This window comes from Melanerpes formicivorus, unplaced genomic scaffold (assembly GCF_026170545.1).
Source record: "Melanerpes formicivorus ecotype bairdi unplaced genomic scaffold, bMelFor1.0.p_v2 SCAF_17, whole genome shotgun sequence".
NCBI classification, from domain to species: domain Eukaryota; kingdom Metazoa; phylum Chordata; class Aves; order Piciformes; family Picidae; genus Melanerpes; species Melanerpes formicivorus.
In genome coordinates this window covers 10,604,095-10,630,549 of record NW_027142369.1, presented here as the reverse complement: position 1 = coordinate 10,630,549, position 26,455 = coordinate 10,604,095, and the positions used below count along the sequence as shown (strand labels likewise).

At 37.2% G+C, this 26,455-nt stretch overlaps 1 protein-coding gene across 4 annotated transcripts in view; it reads right to left on the bottom strand.

Annotated features, from left to right (window-relative positions):
* Window positions 1-635: 635 nt before the first annotated feature.
* The window catches only part of PPP2R5E (protein phosphatase 2 regulatory subunit B'epsilon), a 74,137-nt gene continuing 48,317 nt past the window's right edge, over window positions 636-26,455 (bottom strand). For 3 of the 4 annotated variants that reach the window (XM_068148923.1, XM_068148924.1, XM_068148925.1), the window contains 11 exons: window positions 15,774-15,875; window positions 13,671-13,763; window positions 9,975-10,105; window positions 9,815-9,874; window positions 9,093-9,201; window positions 8,214-8,267; window positions 8,066-8,116; window positions 7,114-7,233; window positions 5,934-6,061; window positions 3,573-3,674; window positions 636-1,321 (listed from right to left, as the gene is read on the bottom strand). In XM_068148923.1, coding sequence (XP_068005024.1) covers window positions 1,222-1,321; window positions 3,573-3,674; window positions 5,934-6,061; window positions 7,114-7,233; window positions 8,066-8,116; window positions 8,214-8,267; window positions 9,093-9,201; window positions 9,815-9,874; window positions 9,975-10,105; window positions 13,671-13,763; window positions 15,774-15,875 — 1,050 coding nt within the window. In that variant the 3' untranslated portion in view covers window positions 636-1,221. The remainder of the gene's footprint in view (window positions 1,322-3,572; window positions 3,675-5,933; window positions 6,062-7,113; window positions 7,234-8,065; window positions 8,117-8,213; window positions 8,268-9,092; window positions 9,202-9,814; window positions 9,875-9,974; window positions 10,106-13,670; window positions 13,764-15,773; window positions 15,876-26,455) is intronic. The other variant, XM_068148922.1, reaches the window with a different exon arrangement.

Below are 26,455 nucleotides of genomic sequence, written 5' to 3'. Positions count from 1 at the left end.
TAACAAATACAGTAGTTAGGAATGAGCATCCAGATGAGAATGCAGAAGTATATTATCCAGAATCCTTTCCAGCTAAGACCATAGGGCTGGTACTGTGATGAGTAATAGTACTAGAACCACAAAAACACTATAGTATGTTTCTTAGAGGCTACATCCTCTTTTGCTGGAACACTTTATAAATACATATTAAAAAGTAAGGCAACAACTCCAAACAGTTCAAACTGCTATCTCAACTCAACTTCCAATTTGATCCATGACCACTGCAGATCAGTTTCATGCTTGCACTGTTTAGTGTTTGTCTTTATTCTTACAAAATGGTCCAATAAAATCATACTGTAACAATTTAGCAATTAGTATCTCTAGAACATCTCCTGTGTGTGTGTCCAATGCTGTGTTGCTAATACTGGTTAGGTACTGAAGTCCAGCGTGTTACCACTGCCCATTTTTAAAGGATTGTGGACACTAATTTGGATTTGCAATAAATAGGTGCATGAATCCAAAATTCCCTTTCCCTACTACGTTTATCACCTACTTGTTTTTTAACTCCTAATGTTCAAATTAAGGAAGTACCAGAGACACTCTGATACTAAAAAAAAAAAAAAGAAAAAGGAAAAAAAAACACTAAAAAAAAATGCTCACACCAGTAAACAAAACTTTTATTCAGGGCCTTTTGTTTTTCACAGCCCTGATCTGAATGGACATTCAATTCATGAAGATGTGCAAAAGGAAAAAAAGTCAAATTACAGTAAAGTTATCCAGAGAAGGAGGATGTTACACAAACTCATAAGGAAATGACAGTCTTTCTTCTCTTTTACTATAAATACACTGAACATTTTAGCAGAAAGACAAGCTAAATTTTAAGATTGTTCACATTTGAAAGTTGTATTATACTCTCTGCTAACGATAAATAAGGAACAGGTCCTGACAATGGAATTTGACATTGCAATTTTCATCAACAGATCTCTGAAGACTGGTTTTAAAGAAGGGTTAAAACAATGATTATGTTTGCAAAGTTCTGAGAAGTCCATCTGCTGTCCAAACTTTGGATTAAAGTCCTTATTTTTTTTCCTTTACTTAGAGACAGGTATATACAGTGCTGTTGTAATAATGAAACAAATGTGAAATCTACTGTAAAGTTGCACAATACAGAAAACTGTTGCTCCATCTTCTACTACATAAATGTGTGACTCCACAGGTTAATAATGTTGTTTTGTTTTTTTGTTAAGTTGGAATTATTCCATCACGTCTAAGACCTCTCTTCAGTTCCAGATCCTCCAGTTTTTTCCACAGTTCTTCACGTTCTTTCTCTTTCTTCTTCTCACTGAGAGATGAAATAAAACAAAGAGTTAGCAGGAGAGATGACTGTAGAATGTTTATGTTATAAAAGAAATAGCTGACATTAATTAGCAGCACTCATTTTTTTGAACACAATTGCAATTTTCCTAACCTTTTTAAATGTTTGTTACCTACATAAGTATTACTACAGATATCAAATTCCTACAAGATCTATGGAGCATTTGCTTTAGCATCAGACTTTAATGGGCAATTTGATCAAATTCAACAGCTAACCTAACACTTCCTGTCTCTGCCATAGCTTACTTTGAATAAATCTCCTCGATACTGCAAGGCACAAAATGCTTTGCGTTTCTGCTACATCACTTTGTAGGTTCATATGAAATGGACATCTAGTAATTACAGAGACAGGTCTCTGCCAGTCACATTAGAGAATTCTTGGAAATAAACATTTCAGCAGAGTAGGAACATTCCTACACATCTTGATTCAGTGAAAATGCAACATCTGGCTCATTTATTTGGAATTTTAATTTCCCAGGAGTATTTTTAACATGTATCTTTAAAAAAAAAAATACGAACAACATTCAGATAAATCCCTGAAGAACTGTAAAGCCCACCGTGACTAGGAATTATTTCAAATTAAAGATAAGTGAAATAGCCTGGCATTTTCAGGCTGCTTACTGACATTTATCTCTTAATCATGAAATACATGCCTGCTTACTTAAAAGACTGCTAGAGGATCACCTCATCCAACTTACCCATTTGACCTACCAAAGTCATTAATATAGAACATAGTTCTCTCCTCAAGATTTAAGTGGTACCCTTTGAAATGTGGTTTTATTAAGATGCTAAAAATTCTCTGTAAACATTGAAGTAAATAAACCCAGTTCATATATTTATCTACTTGTTTTAAAATTACAAGCGGTAAGAAAAACTTTGTGCAGTTCAGTCAACGAACATCACTCATTATCCTGACATGGGACATACTACTCCGGTGTCTAGTCTTGTTAAGAGCAGAGTTCCTCATCATAAGGGGCAAAGTGCAATCACAAATTGATTTAATTCACTGACCTCCCTAAGTAAATGGCTGGATTACATAACCAGTCCTAAGATTCTCTTCCTTTTCTGCTAGAAACCCATGCAGTGTTGTTATGCACACCTACCTAGAATTAATCTGACATCTTAGCTCAAACCTATACCCAAGTCCCTAAAAGTAAAATACTGTAATAATGAAAACAGTACAGACTTTTTTGTGTAGAAAACTTTGTATTTTGCAACAACCACACAGAACAAAAGGACAGCGTGACTCCAGTCACACAGTTCAAAAAATAGGGCCTCCAAGTGACTTTAGAGGTTAGGAGGAAGTTTTACACAGAGAGAGTGACTGCCCATCGGAATAGGCTGCCCGAGGAGATGGTGGAGTCACCATCGCTGGAGGTGTTCAGGAGGAGACTTGACAGGGTGCTTGGTTCATGGTTTAGTTGGTTGGGTGGTGTTGGATGATAGGTTGGACGCGACGATCTTGAAGGTCTCTTCCAACCTGGTTTATTCTATTCTCTTTTATTCTATTCTATACCAACCTAACAAGATCTGACAACGTACAGTACCCTTTGACTTGCTTAGGGGAGCCCTGAGTCACAGAAAAGGTATGACTTAAATATGACTTGCAAACTCTTCAGGATTCCTAAAATTTCCTCATGTTTGTGCCCTGATGCTTTGGTAAGCTGAAGCTTTTGAGGAAAAACAATGCATTGTAATTGGAAAAGGAAGACTAAAGAAAACAGGAAAAATAATGAAAGCATTTTAGTAGGGTAGAACTAATGATCATGTGAGTGGTGTATTCAATGGATCCTACATGCTAAAAGACTCAGATACAGCAGATACTCTGAAGAAATGAAAGGGTTGAGAGATGCGCCTCTTTGCTTTAGATAAAATCTAGCCTACAAACAGTAGTTTGTGAAATCAAATCTTAAGAGTTTTCCCTCATGTTTCTTCCCAAAACTCAGTGTAACTTTTTTGAAGTATTTAAGCAAAGTGTTACCTTTAAACCCTCACTTTTATTTTATCATCAAAGATACATTCTTGATACATTTAAGTCTTTTGGAATACAGAGGCAGAAGATTCTGCATTACACAGGGAGAAGGCTAATAAGCATGCAAGGGGAAAAATGAGGCATTGGATCTATTATGTGTGAGATTATGCAACTGCATCTGAATGTAAGGGAAAAACTAAACAGCAGGCCTTTTGCACAGCTGACAAAAAAAGCTTTAAAAAGTTACCGCTGACGATCTGACTTGTAAGTGGCTGTCAGCTCATCAAACATGGTGCTGTTCATTTCCATAAATGCCTTCAACACATTGTAGACTAAAGCCACAATAGCCCTGTGAAACATTAAAAAAAGAAAAAGAAAGGAGACTATTAGTTTCAGGTGAAATCAAATGCAAAATAAGTGCTCTTACCAGTGTTTCCGCAACCATTTCTGCTCTTGCAAGCATGATAATGTGAAATTACTTTTGATTAACATATTTAAAGGTGAGAATCAGCTTTCACGTCTTTGCTGACTACTTAAATGGAGCAAGCCAAAACTCTTGGGTAAAAGGTAACAACAGAAAGCTATTACATATAACTACAGACTCTTTCCTCAAGCTGTGGAGCAATTCTGAATGTAACTCCAGGGATTCAAATCATCAATGCTGGCAGAAGGAAGAGAATTTAAACATGAAATGGAAGTGATTCATATTTCTTTATGATTTTTCTAGGGAGCTGAATATTCAGTGCATTTATACTAAATACAAAACTGTTTTTCAAGAGTAATTTCCTTGTACACATACATTCACTTTGATACGGTAAAAAACCTCAAAAAGCCAAACCCCACAAGCCCTTCAGACAAGTACTACCATATCTGTATAAAACTGCATGGTTTATGTATGCATATATATAAAATGCATGTCGTACCTACAGATCTATATAGGTGTATTTCTAAGTATTTCTATAAAGCTCTGCCTACTTTGCTTATTGCTGTAACCGACCTTACCCAAAAGCCAACACAAAAGATGCTTATTTGAATTTGAGTTGCTCAGCTGCATAAAACATGACAGGCATGATCTGTTCATGCAGGAAGAAATGATGTACAATAATAATTTCAAGAAGACATCAATAGCATTCTGTCTCACAAAGGTTCAAGAATGATAGAAGCAGCTTACTCTTTCATATCATCTGACTAGATGACTCATCTAAAATACACTAGAATGTACAAAATAAGATGGGTCTGACAATAGTCTAGAGGTCAAAACTTTCTGGAAGAGTTGAAGATAAAGAAACAATGAAGGAAACTGAATAGGTAGAAGGGAAAAAAACACATTTTGAAAACATTCCAGTAATTTGGAATAGATAATCAATCAAGAGATCCTAGTTCCCGATCAGACATGGGGCTTAGTAAGAAACAGCTTTTCAGCCAAAAGGCAGCCAACCAACATTTTGGGTTCCAGAAACCTTTGGAGCACATCCATACAGCAGATAGACAGGGGTGGTAAGAAACAGCACATAGTTTATCATTCACCTCTTCAATAAACTTTCTTTTTTGTTGCCAACATTTGAAAATGTTCTTAGAACGGTTCTTTAAATACCACCTTTATTTTACGTGTATCACAATGGTACAAAATTCCCGTGGGTATAAAACCCACACACTGGGATACTGGAACATTCTCATTACCAGAAGCATCCCAGAGCATATTATAAATGGTTGGGCAGGAGCACGGGCAAACTGGAGGTCAGTAATGCAGGGCTATGCCATGGCAAGTGTCTTTGTGTGACCAGTCCTAGGCTAGGTACAGAACAAGACAACTAATGTTTGAAAAGATTAAATATTTTACACATACTTTACAGTAAAGGACTTAGATCAGCTGGGACCTGAACACAGCACAGCTTATTAAAAATACTGGGTTTAATAAACAGTGACCATCTTGACAGAGGAAAACTTTTCAACTCAAGTACAGAATACATGACATCTAAGTGCAATAGAATTTTTCATTAAAACACTTTCTACTAGGTCACTCAGTTTAAAAATAAAAATACCAAATGAAGAGGGTATCAGTATGAAGCAACTGTTCTATTGCTGTGCACAAGGGAACAGCTGAATTGAAATAAATTTAGAAAAAACAACCCAAGCTAAGACTGTAGTGGTGTCTAATTACTTCATAGATTTTTATTAAAAAATGCTAGTACCAGAGCTATCAGTATGATCCATGACATAGTCACAAAGCTTGAGTAATGCAAAGCAATTGTCTTCTAGACAATTTACAAATCAGGCTGAAGACATTAACTAGTTTATAAAAAAACGGTGTGGGAGAAAGGCTGGATGAGTAACACACTTTCTTCATTAACAATGTAACATCTAATTTTTCTTTTTTTTCCAGCCTGTGAGAAGGTCTATTTTTATTCCATTTTTGTACACATACCAGATAATTAAAAACGTTTTGAGATAAGATCAAGTACAGACTAATTTATATTGGCATTAACAGAGCTGCACCTGCTCGTGCTAGCTTTGGGTTTGGATCACTTCCATTCAGATGTTGTTCTGCTACCACTCCCTCTATTTATCAGTGGCACGTCAAATGTTAAGTGTAATAGCAAAAACTTACGGATTCCAGTGCTCTTTAGAAATCCTATAAAGGCTGGAAAACATGATGGGAAGTATAACATTGGAATTCTCCTCTATCAAACTCATGATGTACTCGTTATTCCAATAATACAGTGCTCTTTCAGCCACCTTTGAGTCAAAGGAAAAGAATAATAGCGATTCAGATACCTACAATTTTGCAAATTTCTAAAGGAAAAATATATCATAGAGAAATTTCATGAAGATAAATTAACAAGCCATTATCTTTGGAATTAAAACTCTACTTTATTCAGTAGCATAACATGCATTAAAGGAATTAAGTTTTTATCCTATAATTCAGATCCCATAGCATCCACTCTCTCTTTCCCCTGAGCAGTGTGTTGTTACTCACTGAAGACCAGGTGCAGACACTGCATTAACGCTGCAGCTGTGGAGGGGAAGAGCAGACAGACTTTCCATCACCCCTTTCCCTTAATCCTGTGACTGCAGTCAGAAGGAAGAGAGCAGTGCTAGGATACCAAAGGAAGTAGACAGGGAAAGGCCCAGTAGCTGGGGAGAAGCTGTGGGGGTAGGAGGGGAAAACACTGATCTAAATTATAGTAAAAACAAATGTAGTTCAAGGAAGAACCAAAGTTACATCTGCCTTTGTGCCAAGCTAGGTCATTTAGCTTATATGGAGATGGCACAGGCCAGGAATCCTCTCTCCACATATGTTCCCATTCAAATCCTATTTATTCCCCTTCTTCCCGTTATGCAATGGGAAGGAAACAAGCTATCACTTCGATCACCTCTAACGAGAAAACTCCTTACAGAAGGAAGGAGGAAAACAAGAATGCTGCATAATAGTGCACTAAGAAAGGGAGCGAGTAAATCCTACAGTCTATCAGTCCAAATGCCATACGGTGAGTTCCCATCACCTACATATCAGAAGGACTCAAAGGCTTGGATACAGGTCATGGCCTTATGTGGCTCAGAATGGCAACTTCTTCACTGTAAACCCAGAAACATCCATGAAGTTACTAATGGAGCTCAGAACTAAACTTCCATTGCAACACACCTTCCTCCATAGAAAGCCAGAAGAAAAGTATTTAAAACCATGCAACATACAATAATATTTACACTGCAGGGGGTGGGGAAAGGGCTTGGTATGTCTGAAATTGAAACTATACATTCCTATGTAAAAAACAACATTTACCACTAACCTGAAAATGAGGGCTGGAGACACACTTGGCAATTTGTTTAAACAAGGGTTCCTGGATTTTGACAAACTGCGATGGTTCAATTACATCCAAGATTTCCTCCAGCTCTCCTAGGAACATGACCTAAAAGCAAGGAAGGAAGCATTGAAAATAAAACATCTGAGTCAGCAAAACACTGGTAACTCAAATTCTATCATTTCAGGAATAATGGAAGCCTCACGAGTTCTGCAAGACCCTCTCTCAAAAACAAATCCATACTGAAAACTTAGCCTCATACAGATAAAGAATTTGGCCAAGGCTTAAACTTTGTTAACTTGGGAGACTCTCTTAATTTTACCTTATTTTTGGAAGCAATATTCAAAATAAAAGTTTTGCCACATCAAAATCTCTTTAGGTAAAAATCAGTTTTGCATCAAGAATTTGAAATTCAGGAGAAGACTTGATAGGGTGCTTGGTTGCATGGTTTAGTTAATTAGGTGGGTTGGATGATAGGTTGGACGCAATGATCTCGAAGGTCTCTTCCAACCTGGTCTCTTCTATTCTATTCTAAATAAAAATGCAAAGGTCGAACTGCACCTAGGTAGAAGTCAGACAACAAAATACCTTCCAACCTACCTGGAGAAACACTATCCTCACAATTCCAAATCTAACAGAGTTTTCCAATCTAAAACCTCAACTACATTTATTTTCTCCTTTCTAAAACAAAAAGAAATTCTCTGCAGAAGCATCAGTGTTTGCTTATTTTATGAAAAGAAACTATGAATATAATTATTCTTTTTTGTCAGAGGCAAAACTGACCAGAGCAACCGGAAATCAAGTGTGGACAAAAAATCACCCACAAGAAGCAATATGAAGATCTACTACAGCATGTGATATATATCTGGAAATATCTATAAATTCCCTGCCTATTATAGAATAAAAATAACTGCTGTGCTAATACTAGCATATCACATACCTCTTTCTGACTGCAGGTTTTGGGCCAGAACTTCATTAAACCTCTAATGACCTAAATTAGAAAGGGGGAAAATAAGGGGGGTTATTAACTTTTCTCTCAACTGAATGAGCCATTTATGATGTTAAAAAAGTATGAAAGAAATACTTACTGGTTCTGTGAGTGAGGGGTCTTTCTCCAGAAACTGTACTATGCAATACGCCAGCTGTGAGGTGTAAAGATTTTAAAAAATGAAGTTAGAACTTTATTTCTATAAAGAAGCCACAAAGAAACTTGGCCTTTCTTTTGTTTTGCTTTTCAAATAGGACAGACTCAAGGCTATAGAGCATTCTCAAACTGCATCCGATTTTAAACTGAGATGCAAAGTCCACGCCGCGCACACTCACTCAAAGTTCAGTTCATTATAAACATCAGAACACATCACCAAAAAAACTAAGGTGACAAAGTAACTTTTACAATAAAAATCACATTAATTTGGAATTCTAAATACAGTTATACAATAAGCATTTTGAAGCTTCTCTTACTCTCTGAAACTGCATCTTTCTGCACATTCTATACATGGTCAAAAAGCATGAAAACTCTTGTAAGGTGAGCTGACATAGCTAAAACCTGGAGTAACATATTTAGAAAGCACAGCTTTATCAGCATAAGAAAGACTGCACTATCTGAACACATGAGAGAAAGGCAACAAGTACCACTTATCAGAGGACAAATTATGTCATGAAATCTAAACGCAGTATTAAGAAATCTCTGAGGAATAATCTCAGAAAATATGCAAAAATGTGGGTATTGGTATTCAGAAAGTTATTGGGGCGAAGCAGCATCATATTTATCATGCAAAGCCTTTTAAATTAATTTTAAGTAAACTCTTACATTTAGCCTTTGAAATTAATTTTAAGTAAACACTCTTACATTTTTTCCCTATTTCAAACTTCCCCCTCCCCTTTCATGTGCTACACAATTATATTTCCATAGCAACTCAAAAAATATATCATTTTAATTAAGCAGAAAATATTTTTATAGTTTCTACCTGTGCATGGAAGAGTGATAAACTCCTGACAGTATGTAAAGGGATCAGCACCTTCACCAGAAACTGTTTATGCTCTGCCTTAAGAGGTAAAGCGAAACCATTGATAATACTAGAAAACAGAAGAGGAATATTTGTTAGTGTTTTCATGACAGAAAACATTCTTGAGGTCTAAATAAGCACTTTCTAGATTAGGATAATTTAGCAGTCAGCAAATAAATAGCAGACCCATGTTATTTGTAAACAGGTACTGACTTTTGTCCAGCTTGATATTAACAGTACAGCACCTATCTAGGCAGTAATTCAGTCTTAGGAATAATCACATAAACAGCTGCACAAACTTTTTGCCAAACAGATAAGACCTTCTCTCTGTGGTCTGTAAATTCATATAAGCAAGGTGTTCTTAGTAATTAATTTACCAGAAATAGATTTATTTAAAATATTCACAGTGTTAGTGTGCTCAAATATATTACACAGCACGTTAAGGATGAAATATGCAAATTTTACACACACAATCAATCCAACACTTTTGGCTGTGACTTGCATCTACTTATATACTCTGGGCAAAGACATGACAGAGATTTGCATATGGGCTTAAAGATGTGCATTTGTGCACATCTGTTTTCAGACTCAGGGTTTACAGCAATACTTTTGCCAAATGCGATACTATTCTGACATGTCCAGAAGGGAAGTTTCAGAGAGATAATAAATAAAGATTCATTTACCTTCCTAAAATTTCCAACAGTTCAGCTACGCCATTGAAGTGTTCAGTTTCATAAACAAATCTTAAAAAAAAAAAAAAAAAAAAAAGGCAAGTTAAATATAAGTAATATATCAGCTTCCTAAAATGTTCATAAGGGAAAAGCACCTTCTTCCACAACTTACCGTAGAAAAATATTATTAATCTGTTTTCGGATAAATGCTCTAAGACCCAGAAACTTGCCGTAAATTCTGTGCAAGACTGTTTTTAGGTAGTCTCGTTCTCGAGGGTCTTCACTGTCAAACAGCTCCAACAGCTGTGTTTAAAGGAAAGAGAAAACAGTAGATATTTGACAAGTACGACACAGGCTCATGACAGCACATGCATGTAAAAATGTGGTATCTGTGCTCCCAAGGTGCACAAATACAGTATTTAAAAGTCTGGTTTCAGTTTAGCAATTTCCACTTCTGACATAAAACTTTGGAAATGTGCAAACAACTGATAAACTTTTGATTAACTGGCTCCAAAATGCTGTCTTCCTTCTCCCCCAAAATAAATAAAGTAAGTTCTTAGATGCTGTTACCATCTACAAAATAAGATAATTTGCCTCTTAACATCTAACTTTCATTCACCCTGCAGAACTAAAAGATCCTCATTTGCTCTAAAACTTTGTTCACACAACACTGTGTCAAGGTCACTTTTTTCCTATTGGCAAATGCCAATTGCTTGGCATTGATATTATGAGCTCTTGAGCCCTCATGGTGATTGTTTGGCCTTCACACTTCGGAAAGACTCAATAGTGAAGTCTATTCAAGCCATGGTACAGATCTCCCCCAATCAAGGCAAATCAAAGCATCAGGGCAAAATTAATCCTCCAGGTTGAACAAAATGTTAACTTCAATACTCCATTAAAAAAAAAACCAACAAACAAATAAAAAAATACCCAACAACAAGAGAAAACTTACCTTTGATAAGTAAATCTTAAATAAAAATTTAAAAGAGCAAAACGATTGTGTGGTACTGAGACAAAGACAAAGCTATCAGTGTCCTGTACCGTACAAAATACATCCTGAAACACTGACACCTGATTGTCTCTAAGAATGAAGGCATGAAATGAGCAGAAGGAGTATCATCTTGAATCCTCTACCACAAAAGGATGAGCTTCCCCTTACCCCTTCTTTGCCTTTTTTCTTTGACACCACAACACTGGCTATACTGGCAGACATTTGGAGTAAGTTAGAAAGTAAACAGAAAGAAACAAAAAAAATCTCAAACCTCCAAGCCTCCCCCCAGTAAATGCACAGAAAATAGGGAAGCTTAAGGTACTAATCTTAAGCAAACAGTATTTCTCTTGCATGAAAAAGAAAGTAACTGTCAACCAGTACCCGTCTTCAACAGAAAGGAAGACAGTTTGCCAAAGTGTTCTTACAAATGTGTAAGATGTCAGAGAATTATTACAGGAACAGTAGAAAACAAAATTATCTTGGATTCACAGATCTATAAATCTTAAGTATCTATTATAAGCAGATATGTCAGTGTATGTATACTACCTGTTAAACTGTTACCTAAGTTTAAGGAGGTGAAAATGAAAAAATGACAGAAAAATATGATTGCAGTTGTTAAGCTGTCTGGTATTTTGCCTTCTAACATCCAAGTTCAGGACTGACGTACGGATTCTTCACCATTTTGCACGTTTCTGTAACTTGACATGAGGTCTCACTATCTTTTCTTTGCAACAAGAATCCGAGTTGGAAACTTCATGAGGAAATTATGAAGTTTGTTAGCTGCCCTCCAGAGGTTATAAACACATTGCTTTGTTCAATTAGTTCTATAGTTAAATAAATAAATAAACAGTCACCTCATCCTTCCTCAAATCGCAAATTTTACCCAAAGACAGCAAACAGCTGGAAACCCTTATGTTTTTATTTTCCTTATTGGATTACATTTAGGAGTAAAATATTTGTATTTCCAGTTCTGTCACACAGAACCTCTGTGGAAACATTGCTGAACTAAGACTCAGTCTCTCATTTAAAATAAAAATTATTATTTTGGTATGTCCAATTCATCATCTTCAACAATAAATTCTTATTTTTATGGATAAGCTGCAAGACTTCCATAATTTATGTGATTATTCTGACACTAAACATACACAGAAAAGGGAAATACATTTTCCAAAATAGCAGCCTACATAACACAGACACTTGTGGATATATTTGAATAGTATGTCTCTTAGCAACCACTGCCAACCAGTTCGGAGTGCATAAAAGCAGGCTTTAGAAATTAACAGTTACACTCTTAAGAACAGCATTTTATCAAACTATATAGCTGAAAGCTAGAAAATATTCCTCCAAAAAACAAGTAAACAAGTAAAAGCTTAGAAGATGCACATTAAAAAAACCACTCGTCACTTTGTTTATATAGGCATTCTTACTCCAAGAAACACTTCACTAAAGTTACTCAAATATTTTAAAAATAAAAGTCACAACAAATAAATGAATTTGGAGAGAAAGATGATTTCAAAGATTGTGACACTTGTGCTGTCAGTGTCATGAAACATCAAACATGTCTGTCTCAAACTGGTTTCCTATGTAAGTGTCTAGTCACAGATTCTTAGGAGTTACCCTAGATACATAAGTGCAATATGAAATGGAAAGCCACTCCAGTTCCTACAGGCTGGACACAAACACACACACAGAGAAATGTATCTATTTGCATGTAAATATAAGGCTCGAGGGAACTTTTACAGTAAAAAGTGAATTTGGAATTGACACAGTGTGCACGGCAATATATAAAAATGCATCAACTAACCATGTGCCTACAACTTGGACATTCGCAGAATTCTTTCGGGCTCTTAATTGTCACATCATACATTTTCAGATAGCTAGGATTTAAAACCTCCTCTTCCCCTCATTCAGTAGATACCATGCTTTCATTAGCAGATCTATTAAAGACTAATGATTTTTTTTTTTAAAGTCCTTGTTTTACACCCATTCTCCTGTGCCAAACTGTAGCAAGTTTGAACGCCTTGAAAGAGCGTGAGTGGGATGCTACCAGCCATGACCAAGTTCAGCAACATGTAATAAGAGCATCTAGGAATTATTTTCCCTATATTTTGAAGTAGAACATAAGTATTCCTGTGTGGGCTAGCTTGTGTACAAGGAGACAGATGAAGTATGTGCAAAATACTTGGCTGCCAGCTGACCTGCTGACAGAGGCCATCTCTTCCATTTGGCCATGAGCATGGCAAGCAAACAACAAAAATAAAGCTACCCATTCTTTTCCAGTATTGCTTATTATCGATGCTACTACTTCTTACATGCTTTTAATAGAGCTTGAACTTTTTATGGCCTTTTGATTTACTTCCTTAACAACCACTACAACATCACTGTTTTCAGTACTGTGCTGGGAATAGGCTTGTCAATGAAATTCTGCCCCTGTAGCCAGCTCTCCAGCAGACAAGAAACGGAGAAATACTCTGCCCTTCCAACAGAAATATTTTAGCAATATTAAGACACATTAAAACTGGCATTTAAGTAGTCACTCTAGATAGCAGAATTTTTAGACTACTTGAAAGTAAACCTTTCGTTTTTCAACAGTTACTGTTTCAGCTCCCTCCCATAACCAGTAAGTCAAATACTTTGATTAAGGTATCAAAACTAGAGTCAAACCACCTATTTTGTATATCTATAGCAACAGAGACTGACATATAAACACACACACACATTTCCCTACCTCCACAGAATGAACACTCTCATTGTAGATGCTTTTTCAGCCTTTTTCTGTTGCAAACAACATTATGCTTTCAAATTGTAAACTAAACCTTTATTAAGAGTCTTTTTGAAAAAGCAAAAGGAAGCCCCCAAGAAAACAGATCAGCTTACCTGCAATACAAATTTCTGATCTATGTACTTTTTGGCAATGCTGGGCTGAAATTCTTGGCTTTCCAAAAATCGTATGAAAAACTCATATACAAGCTGCAAATGAAGAAACAAAAACATGGTTTAGTTAATGACTGGATTACTATTTGTATTTAAGTATTTACCTGAATATTGTTTTTTTTTTTCATTTACCTGAACACTAATTTTTCCATAAAGCAAAAGGTTAAAAAGTTCATTTCCCCTGTGTCAATTTGCTACTAATTACACGAGCTTCTAAGTTAGTTTTGCTTATTTATTTCCAGTCAAAGACATTTCATCACCAAGAACAGGCACTGCCCTGCCATCTTTTAATGCTTGTTATCATCTTGTAAAGCTTCTTAGAGTAATTGGAAAGTACATTTTAAAACTGTCCTCTCAACTGCTAAGTCACATCAAATACAGACCTTGTAATTCTGAAAGGGCTGGTGAAACAGCTGGAAATATTTAAATGAAATTAGAAACTGCTTAGAGTAGCATTCTACTACAACTTAAAACACAGAAAAAGAATACAAACTGGAACTTATTCAGAAATTCCTAACTTATTGTAAAGATTAGCCTCAGGGCTGAAGAAAATCTGCTTACTTTCATGCAGTTCTAAACTATTCAGTGGGAGAGCCACAGACTTTTCATTTAGTGGAGAAAAATAAAAGTGTAAGAATCAGGCAAAAAGAAGTGAAGTGAAACAGGAACTGCTGTGGCCTCCTGAGACAGCAGTTCTGACCTGTCATTGATCAGATGAGCTACCACCTACAAATTCTTTGCTGAACCTTTTCATGAAGAACAGCCATTGAAGTTTTTTTTTTCTTTTCTGACTTCCATGAGTATTGATAATGAAAGGAGAAAGGAAGGTAAAAATTACATTCAAAAATAATTTTTAAAACTTTTCCATGCAAGCCCCAACATACTGCTGGTTTACATCTGTTTTCTCTGACTTCTAAAATGAGCAGTAGGAAACCAAAAAGGGGGAAGAGAGGTTTAGAAATATGACATGGGAAAAGCGACAGCTTACATAACTAATATTCATCAGAAAATCAATTCCATCAACTCCTGACAAATACTTTGGTGAATTTCTTCCTGACAATGGTAAATCACCCACTGGCTAAGAGATAACACCATTTCCATGTACATGACTTTTAAAACTACCACAGTAGCATTAATGAACATAACAGCCATGTGTGCCTGTACTGCTTCCACACAGGTACGAGCTGTTCAGAGCTGCCTTGAAGCTTTTAACATTCTTAATATTTTGTGAAATTTAAATATAAATAAGGGATAAAAAAAAGAGATTCTAAATTTGAAAGCACAAAAGGGCAAAACAAACTGCTTACTGGCAAGGACTACTCACGCAACTGTCAAATAAAATCCTCATTTCAAGCTGCAATCAATTGTGTTCCTTTGCTCACTGAAATTCCCTGACTCCACCAACTGTTATTCAGGCAAACTTCTAAATTTACTAGTGGTGTAAGTCATCATTCTGACTAACACAGGCAGGATCTGCATCTATGTTTTCTATAAAGGAATTTAATGCATTAGCATCAATGATGCTCCAATACCAATTTCTGTTCTTCGTTCAAAATGCCTTGGCACTTGAGATAGAGGAAAGGATGATACACAATGGTTGAACATGCATCCTGCTACAAACATCTTGAGTCAGGGAAAGAACTCTTAGATAAGGAAGTAGCTGCCAACACCTGTGTACTTTTGTATGAAAATTAACTAGACTCAGTAAAACAACACTGCTAGCAGTGTCATCCCCACAATGCTCCTGCTGAAGCTGCTGAAAAAAACCCTTATGTATCAGAGCAGTTTCTAAAGCAAAATAATTCTTTTTTAATCAGTGAAGGGAAACAGGAAATGAAGGACACCATCAGTGCAATTTTGAAACAAAGCATTAGCATTTTGCAACCTCTCCAGTCTTTGTAAGCGCTATATGATGGCCATGAACAATATTAATAAATGTTAGTGCCTGACACACAAGTTCTGATTCACATGTTTAAAGAAACTGAGAAAATTATCAGACACATTAAGTTACAATAAATATTTCTGCTGAGATAAATGATCCAAAACCTGTAAATGTGGCCATGATGCCTCCAAGGTGGGCTCATCTTCTTCTGGATCAAATTCATTGCTGTCACTAGGTGGGAGAGTTCTGAAGATATTGCAAGATACCTGAAAAGTAAAACAAATAATTATGAAATCTGTTTTTCAAGTAAATACTAGATTCAGGACTCTGGAGGTCCATAGCTACTCTATCCTCCATCACACAAGCAGCACTTTTTTGCCTGCTAACCAAAAACATTCTTCAGCAACAGCACAGGCCTAAGGAACCTGTCATTTTACAAACCTGTCACCAGCCTTGGCTTTCCTTTCCCAGCAATTTTTGTTTCATTTTTCCACAGACACTCCAGCATTATCCAGCCTGCCACCAGTTCTGTGCACCATGTTCCAGATGAGCCCAACATGTAGTCCCCAACCCTGCCTGGCATCAATAGGCTGAGATCAAACATTGGTTAGGAGTTACAGGAAATGCCACCAACATGCATTTACAAGTGTTCGTATAACACCTGGTTATTTTCCTTTGCCCAGGGAAAATACTAATGATATCTGCTTAAGGTCTCATCTGTCAGCACTGGTTAAGAGTTGTCAGTGTTATTCACACATTATATGGCTGGACGCCTCATGTCAAGTACGAAACTTGGTACTAAATGCAAGCAACAAATAGCAGTTGCTTGACACAGCCTACATTTTATTTCATGGTTGGTTCACTTTGCTTAATCTCATTTAGAGGCATTTTGCTGAGACTGCTTGGCTTTGTGAGGTTCATGCTATCAGCAAAGACTCAACCAGAGAGTTTCCCTGGGTTAATTATAGTGCTGAATGGAGTGTACAGCTTATTATGCAGTAAATCTGATAAACTGCAAACATGCTGCAGGGCCTTTTCTGCACTTTGAAGGTGCTGTTGTGCCTTCTTTGCACTCTGCTACTGCATTTGACCCATCTCTAAGCTGGTTAATCAAACAGCTAGGAAAAGCAGTCCGTTATCTCCTAATCCCGTCTATACATGACCCCTTCGTAGTAGTTCAGCCAAACTAAGCTATTTAAGAAACAAAACCAGTATGTGCTTCACCATCCTTATTCATTTTCCCAGCCTTTTACTTGCATAAATGTTTTAGTATTAGTCAGTAAGGCACATTTTCAATATCTTTGTGACTTATTAAGAAAGGGCATTTTAAATCCAAGAGTTAAAACACAATGCAAACACTGCTAAAACCAGACTAAGATAGACAGTCAAGTTTTAGGATTTGCAAGACAAATAGAAAAGATTCAGGTACTGCATAAACAGAAATATAAAACAGCAAAAAAATGGTAGGAAGGCATGTGTGATGCATGCCAGTGAGGAATGTTCACTGAACACAAAGGAAAAACAAGAGTAAGAAACGCAAACCAGTGAGTGCAGAAAAGAGGTCACACGGGTTTCTGCCTGAACTTTTTCCTTCTTGCCACAAGAGGGTGATACAGCAAAACATACTTGTAGAGAAGCCTCCACCAGGTATGTAACATTTTCAAGTCGCATGGTTTTCAACCTTTACAGATACAGCGCTTAGAGCCTGCGCTGAGGCACCAAACTCTGCTTGCCCCGTATGCAAACCTGCCAAGGGATTACCAGCACTTTTTACAAGATATTCTTTTTTCACCTGTCTCCATCCTCTTCTCATGACAATAACTTCCCCCAAGAGCCTCTCTGTGAAAAGACTACCCTCATGAGAAGTCAAAGAAGTATTCCAGGAATACACACACGTTACAGCTTTTCTTTCCTCAAAGATTCCTGAGCTCCTCCTTCTACTGTGATATGAAAAAGCAGGAAGAAAAGTGATCAGAATTAGCAGGGCAGAGTTGTTTCTGTGCTAGAGCAAAGCTGCAAAAGAAGGTGAACAGCCTAAAAGATTTTTAAATAAAAAGGGGGGAGAAACATACCTATTGGTGCCTTGGATTCAAATATCTGGGATTCTGCAATACTTACTGAAGCATTCTTGATTAATGCTTCACATTCAAAAATCCCAGCTTTCTCAGGACTTGGACCAAAACAGGGAACTAGTTGTTCCACAGCTAGGCATTCCACAGCTTCCCCACCCCCCCACCCCCCCACCCTTCTTCTTTTTCCCCTGCTTTAAACCTCATCTGAAACCAGAAATATTTTTTTCTGCAAATTTAACCATATATAAATTAATGAAACTTGTCCCAACAGATTAAAGATTATTGTTCATCAGATGTTCTGTTTAGAAATGGAAATAAATATTGAATTATGGCACAAGCAAAACCTGCAAAGAAAAGTATATAGTTCCAGAATAAAACTAAGAAATTATTGGAAATTTTAAATTAAGTCAAACCAAGCCTCAAGCAGTTAGTGCCAAGGCCTTAATAGCTTGACAGAAGTATGGAAGGGTTCAGCAACAATTAGTTAACTGCCAGCACTGACACCTGAATCTTGAGCTTATAACAAAACCAGTATGCCTTCTGTTGAATGCCTATTGAAAAAAGGGAAGTCTCAAGGCAACACAAAAGTAGGTCTGTTGAATAAAATTGCTATGTAGCATTAAAGAAAATGCAAGCTAGAATATGGTCTGAGTATACAGTTTGCTCTCTTTTGATTATTTTTTTTTACACATTAGGAGTAAAGATAAGCTATATGGAGCCAAAATGCAGACACTCTCCTGAGAAGAACAGACAGAACAGGTTATCTTTAAGTGATTTCCCCAGGTTATCATAATTTTAAAAGATAATGTGTGCCATTACAGCTACATTAATCACCACAACACAGCATGATAGCTCATTTACATGCAGCGTCAATTTACAGCATGCTTATCTAAACCAGTAGCCTCTGGGTGGCTAATGTTTATAAGCCTCTAAGGGAGAAGTGAAGGCAGTAAGTTCTTCCATGCATGAACTGCCCAGCTGTACTTTACAGAGACTTTGACAGACACCACACAAAGATGGGAATGCTGCATCAAATCTGCAAAGAGACAATTTTCTCAGATAGGCATAAAGTAGCTCTTTATTCCTGGGCCCAAGCAGCAGGCCAAAATTCCTTCAGATGGATAGCTGAATCATTTCTCCCCTGACCTCTGATGAATCATCAAGCCAAAGGACATCCATGCCAGCCTGCATATACAGTCCCTGATGAGTCCTTCCCCATAGCTAACACAAATGATTACTGATCAATACTGACTTCCATCTTCCATTGATCAGGAACACCTCCAAGCCCAGGTAATATTTTTGTAACACAAATCAGAACTCTAATATTCTGGAAAGTTTAAGCATGAAAGATCTCCCCTATTATGTTGTCAAAGACATATGCAGGCTGCCCTCCAAGATTGTCCCTTTCAGAAGCACACAGCAAATCTGGTATAGAAAAGTACATCACTGCTCCCCTGCTATGCAGAATTTGAACACCCAAGTGCCAGAAATCGATTTATCAAATCAGTAAAATCTACCCAGGGCACTGAATATAAAATTTCCAACATCAAGTTAGAGATCCTGAAATGATGCTTTCTTTTAATTGCAGATGCCCAGAAATCTCTAAGTGCCATGTCATTGTGTATGTCAGGCACAACTCCAACCAACAGCAAGATAAACACTTTCCCAGGTAATTACAAGTCAATATGTCAATTCACTGAAAAGAAGCAAGATTGCAAAGGCTACTCTGATACCCCCACATAGAAGGAGCTGCAAGTTCTGCACAGATGTGATGACTGGTACCTGGCAATGCAAACCATGAATATACAATTAAAAGCAGCAAGCTTCAAGAAAGCTATGATTTTATCACCACATTTATATTTGAAATAACTTTCCAAAAAGAAAGTACTAAGAGGCTTAAGTCTCAAGTAGGAATAAATGTTTTGCAAAGTCCTCTTAGTCCCTCACTGAAATGTTTTGAAAATGACAATGCTGTAACAGAAATACTTCACAAATTCAATTTCAGCTCAGTGCTCTTACTCTGTGCGATTTGAAACAAAGACTTTTATCACTAATAGTTTTCCTGAATGGAATCTGAAATGATAACATACTTGCAGGGAAGCTTAATTTATTAGCTAGAGAAAACCAAGCTAAGTGAATACCCAATGAGCTCACAGGGAACACCTGTTCTTCTGGTATCAGGATCTGGAACCACGCAAATAAACCCCATGAACATACGAAACTGAAACAGAGTATCTCTGCACACAATGTTTAAACTATTGTGCAGATTAACAACATACAGTAACAATCAAATGGAATTATGCCATAATACAAAGCCACACAAACTGGGAGAAAAAATGGCCCCTGGAACAGATATTAGCTTTTGAAATATGTCTGTTGGTTGTTGGTTTTGTTTTCTGGGGGGTTTACATTTTTTTATATGGATTCAGATATTTTAGAGCCTCATTTTACTACTGCAATATCACTCAGTTATAACTCCTCAACATAAACCATTGAACTGTTCACAGAAGTTTGACTAGAGTACATCTTACAAAAAGTAGTATCTAATTTTATCTTAAAAAACTATGAATTATTCCATCAGCTCTCTTATCCTGACGTTCTAGCACTAATTACACCAATGTTTCTGGCTTCAAGGTTGCATTTGCCCAATTCCCCATTGGTTCTCACTAAACCACGAGACCTCTTCTAGATCTGTATATATATTTACTTATGCAGCATCTATCTATTTATACATAGGTATTTTTGTAGAGATGGCACTTCTCAACCTCCATGCTCCTACATGGAAAGACAGCTTCTGAACCCAGTTGTTGGTTATTCTCTACCTAATCCTGTGATTGTTTTTCCTTCCTTCCTTTGAGCTTCCAACTGTGCACAAGTGTACTGGGGTGCATTTAAATAGCCAGACCATCATCCTCTTGTTTTTTCCTGCACACTGCCATTTCAATTTATAAACATTCACTTCTTTGAACAGTGCACTGTAGCAGAAACTCATACTAATATACTCCTGATAGTAATCCACAATGCTCAGGTCCTTTTCTGCACCACTGCTTGCCTGCATACAGTCTTTTAGGGCTTAATATTAAATGCCTTCTTTTTGCCCTGCAGCATTACTTTTGACTTGGCTGCATTAAAATGAACTACACTGGACTGTGAACGGTCACCAATCCAAATCACAAGGTGGGGAAATGCTGGTTCTTGTCATCTTTTCTTGATCTCTAAGTCTTCTAAAATTCAATCAATAACTGCAAGAATTTAGCTCTGCATCAGGGCTCCTAAACTTGTTAGCTTAGTATCACCCTAGCAGCAAAACTGAGACCCTTAGCCGATGACTCTCATGGTAGAGAAGTGCAATAGGAGCAAGTCTGTAGAACAAAAGAGATGGTGCTCAGGTGCAACATCTACACTATGTATGTCTGGAGGGAGACTTCTTGCACTGAAATCCATTAAGCAAATTGAAAAGCATTAGGTACACTCATGCATTAGACGTTTTCTTTGAAAGAAACTTAATTTACAAACCCTAAGACTTCTCTATAACAAGCATTAAAGTCAAGTGAGAACAGACAGGAGATCCACTTCAAGATCATATTCGCATTCTGAGTTAGAGGTGCTACCACGGACCCTGTGCCCAGGCAGCACCCGTGTAGACTTCCTTGCTGCTCGGCACTGGAACTCTGGAATTCCACTCTATGTCACCTAGGCCTGAACCACAACAGGTTACCCTACTAGTAACAACCCTGTTCATTGCTATCTCCATGTAATTATGTTTTGAGATGAGCCAGTGGAACAGTTATTTATTGAATGTGTCCAGATAATTCTACACAATACAATCTAAAACATCACAGCATTAACTCTTGGACAAATTAAAGCAAAGTACCAGCACAAAGAGATCCACACCTTTAGAGCTGGCATCAGATCAAGTGAAAGCCTGCCAACATATGAATTTGAACTCTGGACAGCATTACAAAACTCACGCTTTCTCAGACTACAAATGGAAGAACAAGCAATTCAATACCCAAGAAAACAATCCTGAGAAGATTCACATTGTGCTTACCTACAAACACAATGCTCATAAGGTAACTAAGAAGATGACACAGTCAAAATGGGGGGGAAGGGGAGTGTGCAACAAAATTACTTCTTGGAACAAAAACACTTTTTCCAGTTTATTTCTTTGCTTTAGACCTAGTCACTGTACTATTATGCAGATGAAGTCTGACAAATGAAAGGTCTATGTAACCACCAGGAGGAATAATGGATGCTGGGAAATGTAATTACATACTGTCGGGAAAAATTATTAGGGACAACTACTGCAAGAGGAGCTGCCTCCAACTGATTTTTTTGAGAGGAGCATAGAACATTGGAGTCTCTGCTTTTAATAAGCATTGTAGGGTTTGTACAAACTAGGTGTGTGAGAATGCGAACAATAAAAAGCAGCTAACAGAGGAATTTGGAAATCATGCATAAAAGAAAAACCAAAGTCAGATTCTTTCCTTGCTTTAACAGAATTGATAACCTTCATGTTAAAGAAACTAGAACAGAATTTACAGTAAGATGTTTTTTTCCCCCCAACATCAATAGCATGCTTGCTCTATCATGGCTGTACCTACAAGGCAATTTTTAATCAAAGTACATTTTGAGGTGGGGAGATGGTGTCAAAGGATATTGCACCTTCCTGGCAGCATTTCAGATGGTTTCAAAGCAAGCTGGTCAACCTCTACTGATTCAAGCTGAGTTTGACTCCAAATATTTTAAAGAATTACTGAAGTTATATAAAATTCAAATCAGAAAAGAAACATCCATCAATTCTTTTAAGAATATATGATATGATGAATGATATTTTAAGTTGAAGAGAAATAAAGAAAATTATATGCTCTCATGTCTTTAAATCTAACACAAGAAACAACAGGAACATATGCACAGGATTTTTGCTAAATCAAAGAAGTAAGACTGAACATAGGTAAACTTTCATAAAGGTCTCTATTCAAGAACATTTTAACAAGGAAAATCCTGAACAGGATGAACATTTAGCAAGCGGGATGTCATACTTATTCATAAGCTACAGCTAAAGCTACAGAAAATAAAGATCATAATGCTTATGAGGTCTACAGCTAGAACGCTTCTAAAAATAGGTTCCTTAACATGCTAAAAAAACCATGACTTAGTAAGATACTCTTTATGTTTAACAAGTCTGGTATAAACATACTCCTGATCAGACTCTACCCTCTTATCTGTTGAGACAAATCTGCAGCAAAAAGGAATGCAATCCCTCTAGATTTGTCAGTAGAAAGAAGAAGAAAAAAACAAAACCAAAACAACAACACCAAAAAAAGCCCCACCAAACAAACACCTGACCTTTGAAATACAAATTTTGGTATTTATTTGGGTCTTCATTTAATCAAGTGTCTTTTTCTGTGCTGCTCAAGGCAGCTTCTGAGCCACAAAACATCTAATACGATGTTTCACTTTGGCTATAGAGATTACAGTCTCATTTAACTTGATTCATCATTACAGAAAAGATAAAGCTGAAGGCATTTCTAGACCTGAAAGAGAGGAGAACAAAGTAATACTATTCTGTTCTTAAAGATTTATCTTAAAAAGTTTTATTAGCCATCGCTTATGGGCTGGCAACTGTCCATGGATATTACATAACCATCACAGTAAAGGTCAGAGGTTGTGTTTACAATATTTGAAGTAGCCAGTAGAGAGCTGAAACATTGCTCACCAACAAAAAAAATCATCCAGGTTTCTCCATTTAACAGCTTGTCAATTTTTCCCATCTGAATTTTTTAAATAGAAGAAATCAGTTTCCTCAATCTGTGTCTTAATATCCCAAAACCACAAAAAGCTCTACTACATACACCCTTTAGGATACCACAGATAGTAACAAACATTTATTTCTTTCAATTACCATTGTTTAATCTACCAGCAAAATCAGCATCATTACTCTAAGCTTCCACATTTTGTTTGGACAGGAACAAATTTTAGATTGTGTCCATTTACTGGCTCATAAAGTCACATTACTGCCATTTCCTTCTTATCAGAGTGGAGTTTAATTGGCAAGGGCCTTTTTTTCCTAAGACTAGCCTAATTCTGAAGAATGTCATATGTCCTTCTGAATAACAAACTGCTGGCAAAGCACACTGAGCAATACCCTCTTGAATAAGTCTGTCCAGCTTACAACCATTAGCACAAATCCCAACTGCTCTTCCCATCAACTGATATTGATGACAATGACAAGACCACTGCAAGTCTGCTCTGGTGGCCATTAGTAAATTCCTTTTTTTTTTTTACTTTTTAAAATGACCAATAATATGTCAAACACTTCAGTATACATCAAGCTAAAGAGAGTGGTTTGAAGAAGCAGGCATGCATACAGATTGACAAATACCCAATTTCATCTTCAGCTATATACAACATCCTATCATATGCTCAAGAGAACGAGACGGAAGTATGTGGTATCATGATTCGGCATTATGGTTTTAATGGCATGAATTTAGGACAACTGGCAGTAAAAATATACCAGAGCTGTTATGCTGGCTACCACAAATGACTGTTTTTCAAATCCTTACATCATCCTTAACATATTTTAGAAGTAATTAAAAGCATCAGTAGTAGCAGTAGTTAAAAATATCAATAATTTTACAGGCAACGTTTTTCTATCCTAGTATCTCTAAAGTCAAACTCGTTCTCTGTCCATGACCCAAAAATTAATATACACATATGTTATAAAACTTTAAAAAACAAAAAAGGCTCTTCCACAGATATCACTTTGGACATATTAGATAATTAAGGTAAGAAAGCACTTCAGCCATTAATCCTTCTTTATAAGTATTAGCAACATTTTAAGTATCAAGTTCAGACTGGTGTGTCTTTTTTCATGCTTTTAAATGATGCCAAAACTCAGAAAACAGCTTCTTTCTTTTTCACCTGTTTACAATACTTTGCTTCACCTCCAAATCACACTAGCCCAAAGGGTTAATCAGGAAATACTGTCTCCTGGATTCATAAACACTGAACATAACAGTGAGGAGACCTGCCAACAGTAGAAAGAAGACTTGTGCTCCATTTTGACCAGTTTAATGATACTTGGTCTTTCAATCAAAACACTCCTATGACATTTGTGGCAGGCAGTCGATGGGAACACTAATGTGGTCAGGACATAGATACTGCTCTTTCCTTCACTATCATGACAAGCCAGAGACTGTCAGCTTCACATCTCCTTTGTGAACACAGTTGGAGACCTAGATGAAAATCCTCGAAAGGAGATAAATGCGGCAGTTGCTCTCACGAAGCCAACTGCGTACAAACAACTCTGTCTCCATACATGATTATGAGCACAATGCTGTGTAAAACAAGAACATTCACTTGCTGCAAAGACCAAGTTACACTGAGCATGGTACTTCAGCACAAAGTGCCCAATGCTATTCACCAGGCAATATGTGCTGAAATTTATTTTATATAACATTAGGAGTCATATCTTTCCCAGCAGTGCCTGTATAACCGCACTCAAAAGTATAGGCAGACACTAGGAGGAAAAACAGCACTTTTACCAGATAGCATATCTGTAAAACAGAATACCTGCCCCACACAAAAGCCTAGGTGATGTGGCTTAGTAGAAACACTCCATTAGCATTCATTGGGATGATCAACAGAAATCCTTCAAGCATTTGCCATGGATTCACTCAAAGAAATTCAATACCAGAGTGCAGCACCCTGCTCGCATGGAATACAGCCACTGAAGTGGTTTTCCAAGAGCACATGCACCAAGAATGCTGCTTCTTGTTACAGGCTCAATTAGGTATCTCCAGCTTTCCAACAGCTTACATCTTCAGCAAAGCAGAGGTGTCTGTGGCAAGCTCAAGTTTCTTACAAAATTTGAATACTACAGCATTCCAAGGAAATTCGTTAGGGAAAAAAAAAAAGTCACAAAAATCACAGAATGCCAGGTCCAACCTTGCCAGGTGATGGCCCAGAACCCTGTCAGGCAGAACTGTCTGATGTGGGAGAATCCACTGCTTCCTTTAGGAGATTATTCCAATGTCTATATGTTCTCCTGGTGAAAAAATTTCCTTCTGTATTCCAATAAGAATCTCCCCAGGAATAACTTGTACCCATTGCTGCTTGTCTTTTCCATGTAACTCCTTGTAAAAAGGAAGTCTCCATACTCCTGGTAGGCATCCTTTCTGTCTTGGTACATGGTAGTAAGATGTCTCCTAAGCCTTCTCTTCTCAAGGCTGAATGAACACAGTTCTCTCAGCCTTTTCTCGTATGGAAGGTGCTCCAGTCCTGTGATCCTTCTCTGGACACTTTCCAGCCTGTCTTCATGTTTTTTTGTAGAGCAAGCACCAAAACTGCATGCAGCACTCCAGGTGTGTAGTCTGACAAACACTGAATAGACCAGGAAAATAACTTCTCTATCTCTGCTGGTAATGCACCCCGCAGTTACGTGTTCCCAGGTGCCAGACTCTACAACTGTCCCCACTGAACTTCATGAGGTTCTTGCTAGGCCACTCATTCAGCCTGTCCAGGTCTTCCTAGAGGGTAGTTCTCCATTCTGGAGTGTCAACCTCCCTACTCATTTTGGTGTCATCAGCAAACCTCATCAGGGTGTTCTTGATCCCAAACATCCAGATCACTAAGGAAGATATTGAACAGCACTGGGTCCAATATTGATCCCTGGGAGACCCCACTTGTGACTGGCTGCCAGGCTGAGAAAGAACTATTTACTAATAATCCCCCTGGGTAAGGCCTGTTAGCCAGTTTCCACACAGACCACC